The sequence below is a fragment of the Tursiops truncatus genome, chromosome 12 (assembly GCF_011762595.2).
Source record: "Tursiops truncatus isolate mTurTru1 chromosome 12, mTurTru1.mat.Y, whole genome shotgun sequence".
Classification (NCBI taxonomy): domain Eukaryota; kingdom Metazoa; phylum Chordata; class Mammalia; order Artiodactyla; family Delphinidae; genus Tursiops; species Tursiops truncatus.
In genome coordinates, this window is record NC_047045.1 from 64,289,640 (window position 1) to 64,307,199 (window position 17,560).

General features: G+C 40.7%; 1 protein-coding gene across 6 annotated transcripts in view; it reads right to left on the reverse strand.

Moving 5' to 3' along the window:
* NHSL1 (NHS like 1) overlaps positions 1–17,560 on the reverse strand; it is a 237,698-nt gene that overhangs the window by 48,853 nt on the left and 171,285 nt on the right. For 5 of the 6 annotated variants that reach the window (XM_019951465.3, XM_019951462.3, XM_019951463.3 and 2 more), the window contains exon 2: positions 9,307–9,459. In XM_019951465.3, coding sequence (XP_019807024.2) covers positions 9,307–9,459 — 153 coding nt within the window. Of the gene's footprint in view, positions 1–9,306; positions 9,460–12,720; positions 12,954–17,560 lie in introns of those variants that run through there. The other variant, XM_073789657.1, reaches the window with a different exon arrangement.

A 17,560-nucleotide genomic window follows, 5' to 3' on the forward strand; every position in this document is an offset into this window, starting at 1 on the left:
CAACAGGTCTCTTTACCCACTGAAAAAGCAATGATTGTTCCTTTTTCTTTGCTCTTGCATCTGACTTCCCTCTCACAGGTTAACTACCCTTTCAGGGTTATCATACCCAGAGAGTTAGTATTATAAAAAATTTTGTGTGGCATCAAATCAAACAACAGAAGTTAAACCGCCACCTTTGTATATCATCCCATTCCGTTAATTTTTTATTTTTGTCTTTGCACTTCTCTTTTCTCAATAGAGAATTCAATCCATTGTTTCATCAGGTTGGGCAACTTTCCCTAAGGATAAAAATTCCAAAGGAAGTCTAATGAAATAGTAAACATTAAAAAAAGTCTTTAATAACATTACCATTTGTCTTTGAAAAGTCAACCTAATTAAATTCACAAGCACTGAACGAGAGAGCTCCAAATGAAGTCACCCTTCTCACCAAGGAACTAGCCACATAGTGGGGGCCATTTTTCTATCAAGACTCCAACACCCCTTAATAAACATATTCAGTTTTTTTTTGCTCCATCTCAAAATGCCCTTTCCCCAGTCCTGTCTGGGAACTAGAAGTCGAAACCTGACCTCTGCCTGCGCCCGTTCACTGCCTGCTGTCTCCTCAGGGAATGCTCCCATTCTCTCTTTATATTTGCAACCTTTTCTCCTCCTGTGGGCTCTTTTGTCTACAACCATGTTTTAATTGGCTCTAGTTTTTAAAACAAATAATACTACTACTTCTAGCCTGCCACCACCTCAAAATACTGTCCTTTTTCTCTTTGCCTTGTTGACATCATTTATTTCTTAAAAAATATTACTTGTATTATTTTTCTGCTTGTTAAAATAATTATCTCGTGAAACCTGGCTTCTTAAATCCACAGACCCCCTTGAAACCACTCTTTTGACGGTCACCAATGACTGCCTACTGACCAATTCAGTAGCCTCTCTTCCGACTCTGCCCATCCCTGAGCACCATGGTCACTGCCCCATCCTGATTTCCTCTCTTCTTCCCCAGTTATTCTTTTGCTGACTTCTTCCAGCCCTCTAGATCAAAGCCTTCCAGGCTCAACCTTCACAACTCCTCTCCCTGCACTCTCTCCATCTCCAATCTCCTCACTCTCGTGTTCTCACCACTTGTTCTGTGACTGATCTTCCTCGTGAGCTCGAGATGACCTTTCCAGGACCTCCACAAATACAAGAGTATTTACAGTACCACGCACTGGGGTCACACAAATGACAAGAAAAGGTCCTGCTGCCAAAGGTCTTGCTGTCAGGTGGGGGGATAAACACGTGAACACAATTACTTGTTTAATGGAGGGGTGTAAGGTTCTGTGGGCATGTGTAGAAAAGTGGGTAAGGGATGCCCAGGTCTACCCGGAGGAGTCCAGGAAAGCTTTGGGGGAACCCGAGCATCAACCAGATGACCCTTACAAGGGGAACAGGAGTTGGTCAGGTGTGAGAGGTTGTGGTTTAGAAGAGAGAGGAAGTGGACTGAGACGTTGGGTGGAGAGAAAGGGAGGGCAAGACAAGCCAGGGTTCCCACAGAAGGACTTTATCCTTACGTGTAAGGGCACAAGGTAAAGATCTTGGGTGTAGGAGGAGAGAAGCATGGGGAGAAAGGGTGATTTGTCAGGTGAGGCTGGACAAACAGGGGTAATGAAGGTTCTCAGATGCTAAGGGAGTTCGGTTTTATCCTGCCAATGGTGGAAAGCTGGTAAAAAATGATTAATGAGAGGCATGATTAGATTTCTGTTTTAAAGACAACACCCATGGACAAGGGTGTGGCTCAGTGATACCACCATTATCAAGCTTGTGAGTTATTCACACACTTCTCTCTCTGACGAGGTGTAAACTAGGAAAGCAGCCATGTCGATTTATCTCTGACTCTGCTGCAACATCCAGACCAGTGCCTCACTTGCTGGGTGCACTTAGAAACTTTTATGTCACCACAAACTTAGATTTGTGGACAATTCAATTTGTCAGTATTTGTGTTCAGCCGTAAATTGTATCTTTGTGTTATAAACTTTGCATATCACTCTTAAACAGTTAAAAGAGGCCAATCAGAATTTTGGAGCTTAGAAGGGAACTTGGAGATTGAAAATTGTTTTCCAGAGGAGGAGGCCAAGTACAAAAATGGGATATGGGGCTTCCCTGGTGACACAGTGGTTAAGAGTCCGCCTGCCAATGCAGGGAACACGGGTTTGAGCCCTGGTCCGGGAAGATCCCACATGCCGCAGAGCAACTAAGCCTGTGCGCCACAGCTACTGAGTCTGCGCTCTAGAGCCCACGAGCCACAACTAGTGAGCCCACGTGCCACAACTACTGAAGCCTGCATGCCTAGAGCCCGTGCTCCACAACAAGAGAAGCCACCACAATAAAAAGCCCGCGCACCGCAACTAGAGAAGAGTAGCCCTGCTTGCCGCAACTAGAGAAACCCCGCGCGCAGCAACGAAGACCAAACACAGTCAAAAATAAATAATAAATAAAATAAATTTACTTTGTAAAAAAAGGTATATGATTTTCCAACGCCTCATGGGCTACTGGCAGCACTGGAATCACAATTCTGGTCTCCTAACTCATTTTTCAGAACAGTTACTGACAACAGAACAAGATGTCAATGCCTCTGTGGTTCAGGAAAGATGAGACAATTACACATCCTACTTCTGTTCAGCGGCTTTTCCAGAATAACAAACCACTCCCTGCCCTGCCCTCAATTCTATGCCTATTTTTGTTTAAACTAGTAAATAAGTTAAAATTCTCCATGAATGAGTGTAATGTAATGTTTCTTTCTTATAAAAAAAAAAATGAAAGACAATCCTTCTTTAACCAGTGACATTTAACCATCTCCTTTTGCACATCAATTTTACCAAAGGATTCTTCAGGAAGAATGTAAGTACAGGAGTAGGCAAAGAGTAAACTGGCTACAAGTGCTAAATCGTTGGTATACTTAATGTTTCTCTTCCCTTCTCTTTCTTTCCTTTGTCGCTTTTATAACCTATTTATTACTCTTTTTTTTTAAGTCCATCGAGTTACTAATGACCTACCGTTGCCCTAAAAATACGCACCAAATGCTATTAGGATGAAACAATGGTTACAGATGTTTGTCACACGTGATGTCTCACGATGAAGCCTCCTTTCTTTATTTCTCTTAAACATATTTGACTTTTAATGAAATCAGGAATGAGTGAAGAGAAGTTTTCATGAGCAACAGGGAAGCCACCACCTTAGGCTATTTTGCATTTCCTAAATTAACTGGCTGAAGAAACCCAATCTGCCGTGAGCCTTTGGATTCCCCGTGTAAGCCCTGTCCCAGTGACCTTTCTGGAAGTTGAGGGCAGCTGAAGAGGCGTCAGAGATAGGCCCTTGGGATCTGAGATCAGAACAGGCCAGCATGGGCTGAGAAACCTGATTTGGAGTTCTGGGCAGAGCCATTTATAAACGGCAAAGCAGCTGTCAATCAATCCCTTAACTCTGATAGGTCCTGATCTACAAAATGGAAAGGGGATTTATTAACCAGAGGACCGGGGAGGGCCCTTCTAGCTCTAGCATCCTGGGCGTCTTTCAGAGGTTGATGGGGAGTCGGGGAAAAGGAATCTTGCTCATGTGGATGAAATGAACAAGTGTCGACGGCTGTCACTGTCATCTGACGAAGCTCCTTGCTCTCTTCCTCTCTTCCTCCTCCCCACTGTATATCCCAGGAGCATAATGGCTGGGAGAGGAAGTGTCAGCTAAATCATGACAGCCTTTTGGGAAAGAGGGCTGAAAGTTCTATCTGTATTCCACTGCACTTAAAAGGCACCCTTCTTTCTACAAACACTGCTTCCACATTGAGGCGCAGGTACTTTGAGACACTTTATATAAATAAGTTGGTTTTATTCCCACGAAAACAGATATTATGATCTTATTTTATAGATGAAAAAAAAAAAGCTCAAAATGTTAAAGAGATGCACTCAAAATTAAACTCAAATAATATATTCCTAGTACCTAAAAGAGGCAGGATGTGAACCTAGATGTGACCCATGCACTTTTCATGAAACCTGGGCTTTTCCTACTAGAAAGCAAGAACAACAGGAGGTTTCTGGAGTTCAGGTCATATTCTATTTTTTGACCAGAGTAATAATAGTTACATAGATGTTTGCTTTATAATTATTTGTTAAACTGTGCAAGTCTTATGTATTTGTCTGTGTTCTATGTCATAATTTTTAAAAAGTGACAGAAAAGAAAAAGATGAAAAATTCATTGTCATTAGCACAAGGTGGGCAAAGCAGATGTTCGTCCTGAGCCTGTCTGGGTGGTGAGCAGATGTATCATTGCAAGAGAGAGAGCTCTCAGCCAACATCCCCCAGGTCATGCCTAGAAAGGTGTCTTCCAGAAAGCTCTGTAAAAAATGCCACAGGACCCCCAAGAGGAGACTCTATAACCAAAACCACAGGGCACCTGGGATATCCCAGGGGCCCATCAGCCCAATGCAGACAGATGAGACCACCAAGCCCCCTCATCAAATCCAGAGATCCCCACAGCCCTTCCCAGAACAGACTTACTTGTCCAAGTCAAAATGCAACTAGTAGGTGGTTTCTTGACAATGAAAGGTAGATGCAGTGACCCTTAGATAAAGTCTGTGTGTCACGAACTGTCAGAGAAACCTGGCTGGGACTACTTGGAAACCTTGTCCATAATTTTAAGAAAGGTATACCACTCTTTAATGTTAAACAGGTTGGTCTGTACACACACACACACACACACACACACACACACACAATTGTTTTAAATCACTTGGTACAAATAGTCATTTCTTCAAAGTGTAAATCCCCAATTCTTATCTCTCCAGGTACAATAAACATAACCTTCTGACTCTGAATTAACACAGGCCAGATCCAACATTCCACCCTGTGCTTGCACTCCTAATTCTAGAGCCACAGAGTAGGCTGACCTGCTAAAATATATTTCTTCAGGAATGAGAGCTGTGACTAGACGGTTTCTGATACCAACAACAGATGCTCTGTGAACTAATTCAGGCAGGAGTTAACACAGATGCAGTAACCAAACTGCCTGTTAAACATACTATGAGAAAGTACGTTTATCTCTCTCTCCCAAGTTGGCCTTTTGGGGGAATGAAGGCTGAAAAATAACATGTTTGTTTCAGCCTTTAATAATCTTAAAACTGTCAAATGAGGCCTACAGGTTGTGAAGAAATAAAATCTGAAACTTTCATTGAGTCTGGGCGAGCCCACCTCATCCCTCAATTCCCCTTTTCCCACTGAATTGTGGCCCCTTCGATATATATAAAAACTACCTAGATAAAAATTTAGATAGATAAAGGTTACTGATCATCACAACTAACTCTGATGAAGCTCATGAAGGGTTCAAATAACTATGGAAATTAAAAGGGAAGAATTCTGGAAATTCAGTAAAATTCACTATTCATTACTAGCCAGATGTCCTTTTTCCCCAAATATCAAAATACTCTTAAAATATGGGTATGGACTTCCCTGGTGGTGCAGTAGTGGGAATCTGCCTGCCATTACAGGGGACACGGGTTCAATCCCTGGTCCAGGAAGATCCCACATGCCGCAGAGCAATTAAGCCTGTGCGCCACAACTACTGAACCTGCGCGCCACAACTACTGAGCCCGTGTGCCACAACTACTGAAGCCCATGCACCTAGAGCCCATGCTCTGCAACAAGAGAAGCCACTGCAATGAGAAGCCGGCGCACTGCAACGAAGAGTAGCCCCCGCTCGCCACAACTAGAGAAAGCCCGTGCGCAGCAGTGAAGACCCAACACAGCCAAAAATAAAAAAACAAAAACAAATGGGTACACGTTTGTACTGTTGTTAGCAATAAGTCATTACCTAAATCTCTAGTAACTAAATAAATCAACAAAACCAAATCATTTGATCCAAGAGCATGGTCACTAAATTCTATCAAGTTCTCCAGAGACTAGCCCCCAACAACAAATATAAAAGATCTCTGCTTTATTTGGGCGGGAATGGAAACCACCTGCTGCAGGCACTCCACATGCTGTGTGACGCACCAGGAAAGCCCATCTCCTCCGCAGCGGGGGAATGGGAGAGTGGTGGTCTCCCAGTGCTGTTCTGGCTGACCGAGCTCTCCCCTATATGCCCAGCGTACCTCACGCCCGTCTCCATTACACTACTGTCTGTTTACTTCAGTCTTGACACCAGCCAGCAAGCTCAGCTCTTCAAAGCTGGGGACCCACGACCTTTTGTCTCTTCATTTAAAAACTCCTGGCATAGCAAAGAACTGATTCTTAAAGACGTATTAAGTAGTGTCTATTATCTACCTTTATGTACTAACTCAAGCTTAGCTTTTTCGTAAAAAAAGTGCCTTCCTCAACCACTCTACTGACCAGTAAGCATCTGTGCATTACTTTAACATAAGCAAATGTTTACAACACTTAGTTATTCATTTGTTAGTATTCACTGTATCATTTCCCTCTGTATTTTATGGTCCTCAAGAGGGGAGCTGAGCGCCCCACAAAAACTGACAGAACAGCTCCGACAATGAGCATTTAATGATTAAGAAAAAGCACCAACCTGTTTAACATTAAACGATAGTATTTCTTCCTTAAAACAATGGACAAAGTCATAGTAAGACTAAAAGGAGGAACAAAATATTAGAATGCTCGTTGTGAATAGTGACCTACCTTTCTGTATTTTTAAGCAAAGGCTGTTGAGGTCATATTAACTTAGACTGATAATCTTATATAACATCATACTTTAACAGCTGCCATATAGTAAGGGACTGGATTTTTTCTTTTTAATCTTCACTGATAATGAGGCAATAAATACTCTGCACTCATGTGTTTATTTCGAGTTGCTAACATGATGTAGGGGAAGTGGTATGTGAAGTTCTGTGCATGTGACTAAAAGTAAATAAATGAAGAACAAAAGAACTCGGATGTTCTTTCTTGTTTCATCTTTCTCAACCACTATTCTTCAAGTTATCAGTTATCTGAAATCTCTTAAGGTGCATTTAAATCCAGATTTAGAAGTTGAGCTGTAAGAATTTCCCAAACTTATTAATTTTATTAATAGTAAATCCCTTCGATGAACGATTTTAGGGCATTTAAGCAATCACTGAAGCATTTACCTTTTCAAAATAAAATCTAAGTGTAGGCAAAACCAGTGGTGATGATATTTCATAGGTATCTGTTGAACAGTCCAAAAGAAAATAAAATCAGAAAAATCTATATACAGATGCTCAGTGTTCTAAGGGCAGAAAAGAGAAGCTCTGATCTGGTACTTGAAAAATACATGAAAGAGGTAGTGAAGCACAATTTCCTGGAGAGCTATCAAAAAACCACTGGGCCTGAATATTCAAACTCACATATACCTTTGAGAAAGCATTCTCTACAAGCCAGACCATGCAGTGTTCTGTCTTCAGAGCAACAAGAGAAATGTTAACAATGGCACTCCCTCAGGGGTTTGTCCTGGGAACCTTGCCATTTAATCTTCTTAGTAATTCTTTGGTGGAGGAAGGTGAGCTCTACGTAGAGAAGCTCTTTGTCAAAATTTACTAAAGACAAATCACTAGGAACTGAAGGGATCTAGAAGAAATTGTGGCTGGATTTAGGCACCTCATGAAGTCAACAAAGGTCAAAGTACAACTCCAAGGCCATACGGAGGAGCCCAACTAACGTGATTCTTCTCATTTAAGCGTTTAGTCACTAAATATACAGGGTATTCAGTCTAAATGAAAAAGGGAGCTCAATAATGTCCTCATTGCTGGAGAGTCCAATGCCAAGACTGTAAGATACAAGATACATAAGACTGCAAGATACATATGAGATAACTGAAGCATTATAAAAGCTTAAAGGAAGAAAAAACAGGGCCATGACCGAAAATGTTTGTACAGTTCTGCTCGGAATACCAAATCTATTGTGAGTCTACTGACAGCTATTCCTTCTCTAAGCAGAGATTATCTGCTTTCTTTAATTACAATACAGCAATTTTTGGCACCTCTCGGGTATTTTTCACACTGTGATTTGCACTCTAGGTATAAGTATAAATTCCACGAGAGCTGAGACCCTGTCTGTGTATTCTGCATTTCTGCCAGAATAATAGGTTTCAAACAAAAGGTTGTTAAAGGCAGCAGTTAAGAATATGGGCTCTATAGCCTGAGACTGTCCAAGGTTAAATCTTGGTTTTGCCACTAACTTTGAGATCTTAGGCAAGTTTCTAATCTTTGTGTCTCTATGTTGTCATCTGTAAAACTGGCACAGTAATGGTTTGTAGATTACTGTGAGGATTAAGAGATAATATGTGCAATGGTTTAGAGCAATACTTGGTATAGAGTTGAGTGTTTAATAAATGTTAGCTAGTAACCACAGCAGTTATAGTAACAGTACATTAATATATGAATTACTTAATAAATGACTGATACACAAGTAAAAAATATCATAAAAATTAGAGGGGTCCTCATGCTGGGTTTTTCTTGAATCAATAACAGTATTTCTTAGATGTAAGTCTTAAACAATTAATTAAAATATAGGATGCCTGATTAAATTAAATTTCAGATAAGCAACAAGTACTTTTTTAGTATAGTTAGATCCCAAACAGCACAGAGGAGAAAACTGGTAGAAGCAGAGTCTGGTAGGATAAGAATGTTGGTTTGTTGCTTTAAGAGCAAGTCTCTGAATCTTAAAAGTCACTTCTTCCTCTTTTAAAGAACGTCCTCCCTCCTTTATCACTTTTAGGATGCCTTCTTTGTACCATGCGTAAACTCTTCTTAACATCAGCAACAAGCTGAGGTAAAAATGAGAATTTTAAACTAGATACAGGTGTACACTCTTCCTGGATTTCCTACTGGCCACAGTGCACTCTGCCCACCTGGGCTTAAAGGAGCCCCGTTGGGTGCTGCCCAAGTTCTGATAAATCAAACCACTCTGCACTCCTTCACAGTCTATATTTAGGTCCCCTTTCCACTCAACTTGAACTAACTGAACAAACCATTACAAAGTACTAGCTTTAACAATTTGCTTTGAATACTTACAATAGTCTTAAAAAGGCAGTGGCAAAATTCCCCACATCAGCAGGTGTTTATTTGGATTAAATTGGTACTAGTGGTTTAAACATGCTCGAGGGTTCTAACATGGAGCAGGCTCTTTAAGGACAGTTTTGCATATCTGTAAACCGGCAGCTTTCAGAGCCCAGAACATATTAGGCATGTATTAGGTTGTGAGTATTTATGATATTTTATAAAGACACAGCATACTATCCGTTCATTATAAATAGCAACTAAATCTATGCTTTCAATTCTAACAGTCAATAATCCAAGAACAACACGCTTGCAGGGCACCATCTTACCCCTCAATACTGATTTGAGGTTGAGCTTGGCTTGGCGGTGCAGGTCCTCTACGCAGGGGGGTCTTGTGGTGGGAAGGAACACATTCTCCTGCTGGTGCCATGGAGCAGTGTAGTGGACTGTCCATCGACTCTCCTCATCTAGGTTGGAAACAGCTGTAGAAAGAAAGAACACATTCAGAGGTCAAATTAAATGTGTTACATCAAGGTGAGTTCTTGGTACCTAACACATCCATAGGTAAGGGCCAGCAAGGGAGAAATGGAACAAATTTTGAATAGGATTCAATCTCAGGGGGCTTCCCTGGTGGCGCAGTGGTTGAAAGTCCGCCTGCCGATGCAGGGGACACGGGTTCGTGTTCCGGTCCGGGAGGATCCCACATGCCGCGGAGCGGCTGGGCCCGTGAGCCATGGCCGCTGAGCCTGTGCGTCCGGAGCCTGTGCTCTGCAACGGGAGAGGCCACAACAGTGAGAGGCCCCCGTACCGCAAAAAAAAAAAGACTCAATCTCAGATCCCAGGGGTCCTTCCCACTGTGTTTCGTGTTTGTTCAGTTAATTGCTTCCCAGCTTTTTAGGCCCTCCCTCTACTCCAATGTTAGAAAGCGATTAACAAAGTCAATGAAGACCTCCAACTCCTGCTGAACTCCGCCATGACAAATAATAGTCAATTGTACTATGTCATTGCTTTAGTAAATGTTAGATTGTCAAGACAGAAAACAAATTTTCTACTAAGAAGTTGGGACCAATTCTTTCCCTTCTAAGGCATTATTTTTAAAACATCACTGTTATAAACTCAATTGAATTTTTACAAAACTAATCATAAACATTCAAGGTAATACATTTAAATAGCATATCTAATTAGAAATCCATTTGTGCTACAAAATTTTCTCTGTATTTCTCGCTTTCATGGAATACTTTTATATTCCAATGTTTTTAGAAATTCCAATGCAATTGACTTTTCCCAATATAATCCAATTCAATTGAATTTTTCCAACACAAAAGAGATTGAGGACACCAGAGGGGGAAATGATAGGTAGGCTAAATCTCTATGACAATTTTCCTTTATCCTTCTAGGGACTGGGATCGCTTTGTCTACGCATTTCATTTTATCCTGACAACACAATCTAAGTGGGGTACCAATACGAAACTGACAGCACCATAAATATTCAACAACAATTTTTTAAATACTCTCTATATAACTGCTGCCATAAGCCAGGTATAGTAGAGACTAAAGAAGTTTGAGAAGGACCCTGTGCTGAGGCAGTTACTGAGGGTGACTACTCTAACTCCTGTAAAACCAGCAGATACGACAATTGTGAGTCAGGGGCGAGTCTTCCCCTACCTCTGACCTATGCCACACAGGGCACTCTGGGCATACTTGTTTCTACAACGTAACATGTCCCTGGAAATGAGACCATAAAGTAGACTCGTAAAATAAAATCAACAGGTGTGCATGAACTATTGAACCTTTCTATTTGAACATGTTTAAAGTTAACCCAACGTACCTTACAGTACAGCTATTACAGCCATTAAACAGATCAAATGAACTAATATATGTAAAGTCTTAGTTTATGAAATAACTCATGTAAAGAACGGTTGTGGCGAGAGCAGTGCAATTACTTGAAGGTAGCTCCTGACTTTTCAACCATCGCTGAAGAGGAACTTGGCCTTTCTCAGTGCCCCTGGGAACACAAGCCACCACATATACGATGGTCAGCGCTCACCCCATATACCATCTTCTCTACAGCTACTGAATTCTACAAGGCGGGCTTTAAATAATTCATTTCCTAAATCATCCCACCTTCTCCAGTTGTAAGATAAATTAGTACTAGGGACGTGATATGCAACATGATGAACACAAGTAACACTGCTGTGTTCTATATAAAAGTTGTTAAGAGAGTATATCCTCAGAATTCTCATCACAAAGAAAAAATTTTTTTCTTTTTCTTTTGTATCTATATGAGGTGATGAATGTTCACTAAACATATTGTGAAAATCATTTCATGATGTATGCAAGTCAAATCATGCTATACACCTTAAACGTACACAGTGCTATAAGTCAATTATATCTCAATAAAACTGGACAAAATTTTTTAAAACCATCCCACTTTCTCCATAAATTGCAAAATGGGAAAATAAACATTGAGAACTAGACATCAAGTTAAATAAAAACAGAAATGTCCTGTGTGCTTTCTGCTTTTAATGTTTGCTAAAAGCAGCATGTAAACTAGGCACCTGGCATTTCACATAACCTCCGTGGAACAAATGTTTTGCATGGTGCATAGAACTATCAAACTTAATCTATGAAATCCACAGAGACCCGATTTAGCTCTTAGTTATGTATCTGAGAATCTTGCACAGGGTGGGACTCACCATATGTCCCCCAAAGAGTAGCCACAGTTAATTACAATGTTTTGCGCTAATGTCTATTTATTTGAAAGACTGAATTACCATACTTCATAGTTGGAAAATACTGAAAATTGAAACTCTTCCTATTCGCCAATTACAAATCAAATCCAAGTAATAGTGTCTGTGTAATCACACCATCAGCCCCACCACACAGCTACCAAACTGGCTCCTAAGAAAGAACAGTTGTCTCTCCCCTGGTGTATCTCACTCTTGCCAGGGCAGACTTTAATCAGCCCATCCAAAGACAGCCTTCAACCAGGGAAGCTGTAGAAATGAGCCCCAAGGGCTGTTCTTTTGCTTTCTCCAAAGTTCCTCTTACCAGTGGCTCCTGCCCATGGCACATATATCCAGCTTAAATCCACTGGTCCAAAAACTAAAGTAAAATAAAATAAGCCAACAACTATGTAAAAAACAGAACCATGTATTTATAAAAAGTATACTTTCCAAAGAATGAAGAAGCGCCTGGATTAAAGAAATTTAAACCAGTGGTAAGAATACAATGAAGCCACATCACAAAAGCTGTGTACTTTACAATGACTGATCAGTCTAGACAGAGCCTGTCCTTGAGCTCTTAAATACCTAACAGAGTGCCAGGGAGTTTTAGAGGATCATCCCCACCAAAAATATGTGATACATTACACAGAGGCTCCTCATATATTTAGCCAAAGAATCAAAAAACCATACACTGTACATCAAGGCAGACATAAAGTAAATACAAGGGTTTTTTTCCCTCCCCTTCTTCAAAGGACTTCTTTTGAGCAGCAGAAATGAATTCACCTAAAATCCCAACTATAAATAAATAAGACATGCTAAAAAAAAAATCACAGAATGCTGCCCTAGAGTTACAAAAGTCTGAGGTGTTTGAACAACTTGGTATAGAATGGAGTTTAACTCAGGCCAATTATGCTGTTTCACACTCTTAATTCCGTCACTCGAAAGGATGAAGTAGTACATAAAACACACACACGCACACACACTCGCATGTAGTGGGGGAGAAAAGAAACTACTTACTTTTCTTCCTAAAAAGTTTAATTAAAGACTTGATCTTTGTATTAATAAAGACCACCATTTCCAGGATGTCTACATAGGGCTTAGAAATTTGAATCACGTTAAAAGCTCAGCGCAGCAAGCAGGTGGCAAGCGGCATCCTTCTGCTCCAGATTCGAACTTTCTTCCTCTGGCCTTGAATCCTTAGACATCTGCCCGGGGTGATGTAACTTTGAGGTTGAGCTTATTGTCAGGCAGTTACAAACCATTAACAGTCCTTGAACCTGAAACGCTCCCAATGAAACCTAATCTTTAAGGCTGAGAGCGGCCAGTGACAACGTGTACAGAAAGAGAAAGCCAATCACAGTTCTTATTTGCATGATAGTCACATCGGTCTTTCTGTCTTGGTGCTCAATTATTCAGTTTTCTCTCCAGTAGATCAGAAGTTTCTCCTCTCTGGATTCCAAAAAAACAGTGCAGATTTTCCTTAAGGAAGTTGAGGTGAAGTAAATGTGTTCCCCATTTTCACTGGGCCACTGTGAACATCCAGATCTTTTCACTGGAGCCGCCAAGTCTTAGAGCCAGTCTGTTGATTCTTTGACTCCCTAGTTAAGTCAGGCATTTGAACTGATTTGGGGGGGGGGGGGGGGAAGAGCCAGACTATTGTTTCCCCAACCATGCCCCCAGGCTCAGCCTCCCACACCGAAGGAATGTTTGCAAAGAAGCAGTAAAACTTTACAATAGAATCTCCATGGAGCTGTAAATGAGGACTTGGTTGCATTTTCCTGCAATTTAGTACGCCCTGTCTTCTCACCCAGTTTCTTTTTTTTTTCTTGCCAGTGTGAGCATAGCGTTGTCATTGTTCCAAAGGGTGATCTTGTTTGCATCTAGCTGCCGCAACTCTCCCACCTCACCCCACAAAAAAACCCTTCAACTTCTCCCACTCCAAAGGAGAAATTAGATGATATAGTACCCTAATCATTTAAATCTGTATTTTAAATTTAATTATCATCTAAGCCAGGTTTTAAAAATTCCACACCCATGGGAGAGAAGAGGAATAATTTCTAACAATCATTATTTGAGTTTCTCTTTAACTTGAATGTACTGTACTGAGTTCTGGTTCTTTCGCCCATTTTCAATTAGCCACAGAGAACTGGGGAAACACAAACAGAGAAGAATCCGAAACGTGGTACAAGCAGACACTGTAAAAAATACACTCTGGGGTAAAGGGACAGGAACAAAAAGGAAAAGAACACAAATAAAATATTATGAAAAGGGACAAAGGAAAAGAATGTTCCTCACATCTCTCCCCAATTCCACTTCATGGCAAAACAGTTTTTGAGGCACGTTAGACAACCTCTTATTTCATAGCTTTGGGCCAGGCTTACAACTGAATGGAAAAATGTAATAACCCACTAATTCAAAACATTTAGTTTATAACAAAAGCTCTTAGTCAAAGAATAAAATTTATATAAGGGGCTCCCTCTAGGGAAAACTTTGGAATGATTCCTCCTCAAATCATTTCCCCCCCAATCTTATTTTTTAAACAACAACAAAAGCAAAGCAAACAAAAAAAAACCAAAACACACATATTATCCTATCACCATACATATTATCAAAGATTTCCAATTTGTGTTATTTCATCCCATACATAGCTTTATTTAAAAGTAACCACATGGCCAGATGGCAAATGACAAACTACTGTGAGTGTAAGCTGCCTGAAACGAGTGTGCAAAGTCTCCCTCAGGAAAACACACTTATAAGCAAGAATGACAACCTGGCCCGGCTTCAAGAGCTGCCTCTCAGCTCATTGCACTCAGACAGGTAGTAGAGGTTTCTGGCAGGAAGCACTCCTATTCAGTTCACAACCAACAAGTTTCCGAGGTAGAATGTCCCCATGCAAACTTCCAACTGGAAACAGCATATGGCCTTTCATGTATACAACAATGGCACTGGAACATGGATTCATTCATTAAAAGATAAATATTGAGCACATACTAAGGGCCACTCATTTGAGATCCCCCTTGGAGCTTACATTACTTGACAGTAAACCACAATTATATGGTAAGTGGAATGGACAAAGGAAAAAGGTGAATAGGATAAAAGGGGCTTGGGAGGAGGGGAGGTGGCCAAGTTGTAGTATTAAACAGGAGTCAGGGTAGAGCTTGAAAAAGTGAGATCTGAGTAAAACCTTGAAGGAGGCAATGGCAATAAAATAAGAATCTATCCAGTGAATGCCACCGGCTCTCATTTTAAAGAGGGAGATATGTTTATTGGTAGTGAGACATTAGGACTAGTCAGAGAAGTGCTCTATGAACTCTGGCAAGAGTCACGCATGGAGTAATTTCCTTTCTCATTCAATTAAACCTGATATTAAGTGGCCTGAGTTGTGTAAAGATAATGCCATTATGTGGTTACACAGCAGTCAGTGGTGAGTCTAGGGGTAGAAAGCAGGCTTCCACTCCACTTCCCAGGGCGCACAGGGGGCACACTGTCCTCTATGCATTATTCCGCACTGCCTCTTAACCTCCTAAGTCCAGAGCTTCAGGAAAGAACCACGTAAATTATGGTATTTATTGTGTTACATAATAAGTCGTGTTTGGAAAGAGCTTTTTAATTATAAAGATTTCCCCAATGATTTTCTCATCTCTTACTTTACATCCTGCATAGAAGCATGAGAATGAGGAAGTGGTTTTTTTTTTTTTTTTTTTTTCCTTACTGTACGCGGGCCTCTCACTGCTGGGGCCTCTCCTGTTGCAGAGCACAGGCTCCGGACGCGCAGGCTCAGCGGCCATGGCTCATGGGCCCAGCCGCTCTGCGGCATGTGGGATCTTCCCGGACCGGGGCATGAACCCGTGTACCCTGCATCGGCAGGCGGACTCGCAACCACTGCACCACCAGGGAAGCCCAGGAAGTGTTTTCATCTTATAATTTGCATTTGCCTGGATGTCACAGTTTATTGAAGAGCCATGGTTTTACGAAAGTGTCTAGTATTTTTCAATGGTTCCATTTACACATTCAACAGAAAATACATAAATCCATGGTACTTCTTATTCTAACTTTAGCTCTATACCAGTAGCAACAATTTTTTTAAAAAGTTCTAATATCCCGGACGTGGAAGACTTGACGGCATAGCAAAGGAGTGAAGAGCTCAGCTCTGGAGCCATGTCACCCAGGATACTGGCCACTTACTAGAGAAGTGACCTCTCCATACCTTGGTTTTCTCATCTGTAACACGGAGGTAATAACACTACATTACAAGGCTATTATGAGAATTTCAAGAGTTATTATTGACAAGGTCCTTGGAACAGTCCCTGGTATGTGGTTAGCATATATAAGTATTTGTTAGAGACATGAATAATATCTGAAGAGACAGCTAAGCAGCCTTAAGCTTAATAAAGGGACAGTAATGCCCTTTACTGTGAATGGAAATCAACTTCACAACCTCATGGTTGTCTTTCTACGTGCTGCAGAGTTAAACAGCCAGCTGCATGAATGATTGCTCTAAACCTATCACTTCCAGTTTTGATGCACAAATTATCTTTCCCCCTGCCTAAAATTCTACCACTCACCATTTTAAAAAGTTCTCAGTGGTCACCATGAACTTCTAACCAGTACCAAGGGTCTTTTGCTCTCTCCGCATCTTTCTAGTCATCTTTTTAATCATTTACGGCTAATGACCCAGTTCTGGCACTATTCTTCAGCAACACTGCAAACCACTAGCTCGTTTCCTACCTTTGATTGCCCCTTCTCTGGATTCTGACAAACTCTTAACAAGCTTCCACGAGCCAGTCGTTATACTTCCGTCCTATGCTATTCACTTATTCCCCCTTGAAACCTTAATGATTTTAGTGGTGTGAGGCAGGAGTCAACAAATTATGGCCCTTGGGCCAAATCCAGCTGGTCCCTTTATAAATGGTTGAAAAAAACTAAAAGAATAATACTTCATGACATGTGAAATTATGAGAGACTCAAATTTCAGTGTCCAATAATAAAGTTGTGATGGAACACCACTACGCCCATGCATTCATCTACTGTCTACGCTGCTCTCACGCTGCACACAACTGCAGAGCTGAGTAGTTGCGTCAAAGGCTATATGCCCTGCAAAGCTGAACGTATTTACTCTCTGGACCTTTAGAGAAAGATATGCTGACCTCTGGATGAAGCTTCTGCCTTTAAACACCCCGCTCAGTCTTCACCTCCATCTGCTGTCTTTCATTGGTCTGTCCTCCAGTTCCATCTTACTAACCTCTACTCGAATCTCACATTATCTCAAGCTGAACGTCTAATTTAAGCCAGTTTACTCAAATTAGCGACTTATCAAGAACTTTCTCATTTCTATTAGGGCTGACAGTCAATTTTTCAGTGAACCAGACAGGTACATTTAAACTCCAGTTAAAAATGAGAAAACTGAGATCTAGACGCTGATGCATGTCAGAGCTAAGATGAGAACCTGGGTGTCCTGAGCCCTCTTTCATTAGCGCAATTAAGTTTTGCAAAGATATCTTTAATTACATTCAAGTTAATATATCTTACACCAAAGTCTTTATTAGAGCCCATAACTAATAAAAATATTTAAGAGTAGAAGTCTTCAGTTAGTACATTCAAGTTAATGTGTCTTACACAGAAGTCCTTATTAGAACCTATAAATTAAAATATTTAAGAGTAAATCATTATTCTCTAAAAATACCGTCAAATATTACAAAGGAAAATATGCTCTAATATCACTTGAATAATCCTGCCGGCTTATCCTAGTCCAGAATTTTGGAATTCCATTACCACTACTATTGTATAAATACTGGCATCCTTATTCATAAAAGTCCAACATTTCTGCTTAATCTTTCTCTGAAATGAAATCTTATTT